At 38.3% G+C, this 7,429-nt stretch overlaps 1 protein-coding gene across 1 annotated transcript; it reads left to right on the top strand.

Moving 5' to 3' along the window:
* Nucleotides 1–1,000: 1,000 nt before the first annotated feature.
* Nucleotides 1,001–6,480, top strand: CER9 (RING/U-box superfamily protein). The gene is made up of 9 exons (XM_039031701.2): nucleotides 1,001–1,468; nucleotides 2,198–2,887; nucleotides 3,124–3,891; nucleotides 3,981–4,192; nucleotides 4,301–4,663; nucleotides 4,948–5,108; nucleotides 5,197–5,360; nucleotides 5,482–5,628; nucleotides 5,802–6,480. The coding sequence occupies exons 1-9, from the start codon at nucleotides 1,154–1,156 to the stop codon at nucleotides 6,291–6,293; spliced, it is 3,312 nt and encodes a 1,103-aa protein (XP_038887629.1). The 5' UTR covers nucleotides 1,001–1,153; the 3' UTR covers nucleotides 6,294–6,480.
* Nucleotides 6,481–7,429: the final 949 nt, after the last annotated feature.

Here is a 7,429-nt window from a genome sequence, read left to right as displayed (position 1 = left end):
AAGAAGAAGAAGAAGAAGTATTGTTCTTGGAAAAAGAACTCTTTCTGCAAAATTCTCTCAACTAATCCCTATCTCAATTACTCTTTCCCTTACCAAAATCAAGGAGCCCACACATCATTGATTCTTATTCTGGAGAATAGCAAGGAAGGTCCCGTGGTGGTATCCTGTTGAAGTTCGTGCCAAAAAATTCGAGTGAGATGTTCCTGATATGAAGTGTTCGTGACATGGAGAAGGAAGTATTGAAGAAGGTCTTCAAGGGTAAGTCATCGTCTTTCCCTAAATATCATGCTTATGAGTTTTATGTTTATCTTGTATTTTGTATGTTTCTATGTTTTTTCACGATTATCAAAACGAATTCTGAAAGCACACATGTTCATACGCTTCCATTGAGGAATTTGATTCCTTTAACAACAACATTCACGTAAATTTTCATGTCAGATTTTTTTAGTAGGGTGGGCTAGTGGGGAATCTGAATGACAGACCTTTTGATCATTGACGCATACTTATGCCATTTGAGTTATGCTCATTTTGATAAATTTTTATGTTAGTTGATGTATAAAAATTGATTATGTAAATAATTTGAAATGTATTTCTTAAATAAACAATAACAATGATTTTAATCTTCTATATGTAAATAATATCACATACACCTTCTAATTGTCATTCATTTAAAAAAAATCTTAAGAACAATTTATTAATTCAAAGAGTATTTTTTACAATAAAATTTAAATTTGAAGTATAAAATTGAAAATTTTCAAAATTAGAAGGTACGATGTAAACTCAACTTTAAACTCAAAATATTAAAGTCAAAGGAATGAGGATATTAAGTTTGACTTTCATTTCTAAGGACTGACCAACTAAACGACGTAGTTCAAGAAGAAAAAAGGAAGGCACGGCGTAGTTTTACTTAACCGACCAAGTCTGAAATTAAATAGTCCATCAGGGGTAAAAGCGTAATAACACCCTATGTTATGAGGGCAAGATTGGAATAAACCAACCTTCACCTCTTCCAGACTTTCTTCTTCTCCCTTTTTGCGTTGCTCTGCGGAATACGGGGGAAGAAGTACGTCATCGGCTCCGACGACCTTTAAACTGCCTTAGTTCGGCGACTCGCGGTGGTAATTCGTGCCCTGGTTTACATCATCACCTAACAATGGAGATTGCGCCGGCGGCTGCGCCTTCGATCGACAGAGATGTTGCCAATGATGCCGCCTCTGTTGATGGAGTTCAAGCACCATCTTCGTCGCCGGATTCTGTACCAGGGAACGAGGCGAACTTGTCTACGTCTTTTCCTGGGCCTAAGTATGATGACGATGAAGAGGAAGAGGACGTCTGCCGGATCTGTAGGAACCCTAGAGATGCGGATAACCCGCTAAGTTATCCTTGCGCTTGCAGCGGCAGCATCAAGTTTGTTCACCAGGACTGTCTTCTTCAATGGCTGAATCACAGCAACGCCCGTCAGTGCGAGGTTCATTTTCTTTTCTTCACGTCTGTTTCTTGTTTAGTTGCTTCTTTGATTCAGTAGCGTTTCTTGTGTCCGTTTTGGGGACTTTTTGAATTATCTTCTTGGAGAAACTTTTGGGATTTCTTGTTCAGGAAGAGATTATTGGGGATGGCAGTGAGGAGTTACTGAATGAAGTTGGAAAAGATTTAGACCTGTGAAAAATCGACTTGAATCCCAAAGGAAGTTATTTGATCGTGTGTGAAAGAGCAATTTGTGAACTGGTGCAATTTTAAGATAGTTAGTTCACATGCTTTAGAAAGGTTTTCGTTCTGTGTATGGGTGGGTAAATATTTTTTAGTTCTCCCAAAAGACTGAAAGATTGATTGATACCCCTTTTTATGGTTCATTTTCTAGGGAAAATGTGCTTAATAGTTGGTGTTCCCTTCGCTATAACAAAGAAGAAAAACACATTTGGAACTTTAATTGTTGTTTGATGATGTTTTGCCAGGGTGCGGTATATAGAACAGCTAGGGTACATGAGAAGTATGATATTAAATTTTTAAATCTAATTGTATAAGTACTCGGTTTCGTTGAAGTGGTCAGCTGATTTTTATGGGTTTTTCATTTCTCTTTTGCATATTTTGTATCTACATCAGAAGATTCAGAACTGTCGTTCTCGGTTTATATATTTCAGGAATAAATTTTATATCTCCCTTTCTCATGTCAATTTACATGTGTTTTCATGTTTGACAGGTTTGCAAACATGCATTTTCCTTCTCCCCTGTTTATGCCGAGAATGCTCCATCAAGGCTACCTTTTCAGGAATTTATTTTTGGAATAGCAATGAAAGCTTGCCATGTCCTGCAATTCTTTTTACGTCTGAGTTTTGTGCTCTCTGTTTGGCTCCTCATCATACCTTTCATTACGTTTTGGATATGGCGGTTGGCTTTTGTGAGAAGTTTTGGTGAAGCTCAGAGATTATTCTTGAGTCACTTGTCTGCTACCGTTGTTCTTACTGATTGTCTTCATGGCTTCCTACTTTCTGCTAGCATTGTATTTATATTTCTTGGAGCTACCTCCTTGAGAGATTACTTCAGGCATTTACGGGAACTTGGAGGTCAGGATGGCGAGCGAGAAGATGATGCAGATAGAAATGGAGCTCGTGCTGTAAGGAGACCTCCAGGACAAGCTAATAGAAACTTTGGTGGTGACGCAAATGGTGAAGATGCAGGTGGAGCCCCAGTACTTGCAGGAGCAGGTCAAATGATTAGACGAAATGCTGAAAATGTTGCTGCTCGATGGGAGATGCAGGCTGCTCGTCTTGAAGCTCATGTTGAACAGATGTTTGATGTGGATGATGCTGATGGTGCAGAAGATGTTCCCTTTGATGAGCTTGTTGGCATGCAGGGTCCTGTGTTTCACTTAGTTGAGAACGCATTTACGGTTAAGTGTACTGCAACTTCTTTCTTTAGATAACTGGTCAATGAACAGTTACGTTTAACTGTTTCGGTACTATTTCATATGTATATTTAGCCCAGAGTTTTTTTTTTTTTTGGAAGTGATATCTTGTCCTCCCTCATCCAGATAAATTACAACGTTATTCATTTCTCTCATATTTTTTCATTGAATTAAGAATTAAGCATTCCCTTGTCGTAATATCCAATTCCACTTCTTTGCAGGTTTTAGCCAGCAATATGATATTTCTTGGTGTTGTTATCTTTGTGCCCTTTTCACTAGGTCGGATCATACTTCATTATGTATCATGGCTTTTCTCTTCAGCCAGTGCTCCAGTTTTCTCAACAGTGATGCCACTTACGGAGTCAGCTCTCTCGTTGGCAAATATTACATTGAAAAATGCTTTGACAGCTGTTGCAAATTTGTCATCAGATGGTAAAGAAAGTGGTCTACTTGATCAGGTTGCAGAAATGTTGAAAGTCGACTCCAGTACACTAAACAATGTCTCAAACAACATAACTGCTCCACTTTCGGTGGATCTTTTGAAAGGGGCAGTCACTGGAGCATCGAGGCTATCTGATGTTACAACTCTTGCTGTAGGCTACATATTTATATTTTCTTTAGTTTTCTTCTATCTTGGGACTATTGCTTTGATTCGATACACACGAGGAGAGCCTTTGACTATGGGGAGGCTCTATGGCATTGCATCTGTAGCCGAGGCCATTCCTTCTCTCCTTAGGCAGTTCATGGCAGCAATGAGGCATTTGATGACCATGGTTAAGGTTGCTTTCCTATTGGTCATAGAACTCGGGGTATTCCCCTTGATGTGTGGTTGGTGGCTTGACATTTGTACTGTAAGGATGTTTGGAAAGTCAATGGCTCAGCGTGTTCAGTTCTTTTCAATTTCTCCTCTAGCAAGCTCATTGGTTCACTGGGCTGTTGGCATTGTATATATGCTACAAATAAGCATATTTGTCAATCTTCTTCGAGGGGTATGTATTCTTTATTTTTCTGATTTTGGTTTAATTTGTTCATCAATAATGGTTATACAGTACTAATGATCTTGTCAACAATTCTATAGGTTTTGCGCAGTGGAGTTTTGTACTTTCTTCGTGATCCAGCTGACCCAAATTATAACCCTTTCCGAGATTTAATCGACGATCCTATGCACAAGCATGCTCGCAGGGTTCTTCTTTCTGTCGCAGTGTATGGAAGTTTAATTGTGATGCTGGTGTTCTTACCTGTCAAACTTGCTATGAGGATGGTGCCCTCCATTTTTCCTCTTGATATATCGTAAGATTTTTCATAATAGCAGAGCATACCTATTTGTAAGCTGTAGTTGTACATTGAACTTGGAATTCATTGGCAGTGTTCTTGTTTTCTTGGCCATTTTTGTGGCAGGGTATCGGACCCCTTCACAGAGATTCCAGCTGACATGCTTCTGTTTCAAATCTGCATTCCTTTTGCTATTGAGCATTTTAAATTGAGAACAACAATCAAATCCCTTCTTCACTGCTGGTTTACTGTAGTTGGTTGGGCCCTTGGGTTAACAGATTATTTACTTCCGAGAACTGACGAAAACGTTGGCCAGGAAAATGGGAATGGAGAGCCTGGGTTGCAAGAAGAACTGCAGGTGGTACATCTAGGTGGACAGGATCAGGCTTTGGTGGCTCATGCTGCAGCTAACGACCCAAATCAAGTTGTTCCTGCATCTGGGAATTTGAGTAATGAGGGGTATGATAACGAAGAGCAGACAGATTCAGAGTAAGTTCATATTCTTTGCTCCAAGCATGAACATCATAATTGTAAGAGAGCAGGGCACTGTAATTGCAGTTTTTCTCCTCTCTCTTTCTCTCTCTTCTGTTTGTGGTGTGTTCATTTCATTTCTACTTAAAACCATGGTGAAGCCATTGTCAATTTTTAGTGTACTTTTTTTAACCGTTCTTGTGGTTGGGTTTTATATGTCATGCATATTTGGTGTATTATCTAATTTTATGAGCTATTTCAGGCATGTCCAAACGTCTAAGATTTAGTTTTTTGCATTTTAGGAGGTATAGCTTTGCTCTCCGCATTGTCCTTTTGTTGGTTGTAGCATGGATGACACTTCTTGTCTTCAACTCAGCATTGATAGTGGTACCAACTTCACTTGGACGGGCACTTTTCAATGCCATTCCGCTTCTTCCCATCACACATGGTATCAAGTGCAATGGTGCGACTCTCTACAGTAATTTCAACATTATGTTAATTTTTAATACTTTAAAGAGAAATGCTAACTTGTATATTTATTCTCTACATAGATATGTATGCTTTTGTCATCGGGAGCTACGTTATTTGGACAGTGATAGCTGGTGCCAGATATTCCATTGAATATGTCAGAGCAAGGAGGGTGACAGTTTTGCTGGGCCAGATATGGAAATGGTTCGCCATTGTCGTCAAGAGTTCTGCACTTCTGTCAATTTGGGTAAGATTGGCAGTAATAAATATAGACGGAAAATGCAATGGAAGATTACTATCATATAATTTTGGTTGAACTTGTGAGAATTTCTTGATTACATTGAATCTGACCTAGTTTTGGCTTTCAGATCTTTCTCATTCCAGTATTGATTGGCTTGTTATTCGAGCTTCTGGTCATTGTGCCTATGCGAGTTCCAGTGGATGAAAGCCCAGTTTTCCTCTTGTACCAGGACTGGGCATTGGGCTTAATTTTCCTTAAGATCTGGACTAGACTGGTAAGTATCCCCACCCACAAAAAAAAAAAAAAAAAAAAAAATCAAAATACAAAATACAAAATCTGAAATTTCCTGTTCTGGTTGCAAAACCTGTCATATTTTAATCCTACAAAATGTATTCCAAATTTTACCTTCATTTGAAATTTACAATTCCACTTTCCCTACTTGAACAGGTAATGTTAGATCATATGATACCATTGATGGATGACAGCTGGAGAGTAAAGTTTGAAAGAGTTAGAGAAGATGGCTTCTCCAGGCTGCAAGGTCTTTGGGTTCTCCGGGAAATAGTTGTGCCAATTATAATGAAGCTACTGACAGCACTATGCGTACCATATGTACTGGCTAGAGGAGTATTTCCAGTATTTGGGTACCCGCTGATCGTCAACTCGGCTGTTTATCGATTTGCTTGGATTGGATGCCTTTGTGTTAGCATGTTGTATTTCTGTGCCAAGAGATTTCATGTTTGGTTCACCAACCTTCACAATTCCATTCGGGATGATCGTTATCTCATTGGTCGTCGACTCCATAACTTCGGTGAAGACTCTGAAGAGAAGCAAATCGATGTGGGGACTCCATTCGAGACACAAAATGCACATCTGCTGGGCACCGGCCATGCAGCAGTGGCTGGTGAAGGATTGCGGCTGAGACGTGTTGGTGGTAACTGAGGTGGTGTATATTTATCTTAATGACTCGGCTGTTTTAGATGGTTTTTGAGGCCCCAAACTGGGCTATAGTCAGTATTTTTGGTATGTGCATATGCTATCTCTTAACATCGTAGCTAGAAAGGCAAATGAATGGAAATGTGTGGATGTTATGTCTATAAGTTTCAAATACAGGGCTTTTTTTATGATATACGAATCCCTTTTGCAGTCGGTGTAAGCAGTTTTTCTTTTTCTACTTGAGCAGGTGGAGACTAAATTGTGGGAGGTTTACTAACTTCATTCGTTAGAACTTCAAACTTGTTTGCTCGTTTAAATGACCCCAGTTTAAATTTAGAACATTTTCTAATTGGAGAGTGCAAGTGAATATTGTTATTCTATTTGAAACGATATTGAAAAAATTGGAACAATATGAGCTCGATTTAGTCTTACCTCTTGTTGAGTTCAAAGATGCAAAACGTAGTAGGAATGTTGAATGCCGTACAAGGTACAACCAATGGCTTCCACTAAATTTTAGCTTTGATTTTATAAAGTACGCATCAACTTTGGTTAGAAGTTTATACTTTTTAACTCTTGAAACTGATTGTTTAAATTAATGTCACAAAAAGAAATTCATCAGAATGATTGATGACGCGGTAAAATTTGAAATATTCACAGAAATTTATGGCAACTTTAATTGATATGAATGATTAATTTACACATAAACTAACAACACATTATTTTCCATCCTTTTGAAGGAAAAAAGAAAAGAAAAGAAAAAACTCTTTAATGGTAATTTTTAAAACTTCGTAAGTTCAAGAATTAGAATTATACACTTGGTCTAACTCTGTAGAGCCCTCAAGACTTAGAAGGATTTGTGAGGAGTTAGGGTCAATATAAAGTCAAACAGTATGATGGAGAATTTTTAACAATCTTATCTCCACCTCAAGAACTTATATTCTAAAAAATTTATAGTAACTCTCTTTGTCCTTTTTACCGTGCTCGTGCAGAATCTATTAGCTACATTACGTGGGAGTGTAAGTTTTCTCGATTTATTTGGGATTTGTTCTTGATTTCTTATGTTGGGTTGTTTGGTGTTAGCAAGGGTTGAGACCTATGGAGAGGTTCAAATTTTGGAAAAGAGATCAATCACATGTTGATAA

The sequence above is a fragment of the Benincasa hispida genome, chromosome 5 (genome assembly GCF_027475165.1).
Source record: "Benincasa hispida cultivar pf3 chromosome 5, pf3_genome.v1.1, whole genome shotgun sequence".
Classification (NCBI taxonomy): Eukaryota; Viridiplantae; Streptophyta; class Magnoliopsida; order Cucurbitales; family Cucurbitaceae; genus Benincasa; species Benincasa hispida.
Note: the sequence above shows the minus strand (reverse complement) of the source record. Positions and strands in the feature narration are given on the sequence as shown.

Bases quoted from the DNA above. Each gene is read 5' to 3' on its own strand.
- CER9 (XM_039031701.2), top strand. From the start codon at position 1,154: ATGGAGATTGCGCCGGCGGCTGCGCCTTCGATCGACAGAGATGTTGCC. The intron at 2,888-3,123 runs GTTAAGTGTACT...ACTTCTTTGCAG, and splicing joins TAGTTGAGAACGCATTTACG to GTTTTAGCCAGCAATATGAT. The intron at 5,109-5,196 runs GTGCGACTCTCT...TTCTCTACATAG, and splicing joins ACATGGTATCAAGTGCAATG to ATATGTATGCTTTTGTCATC.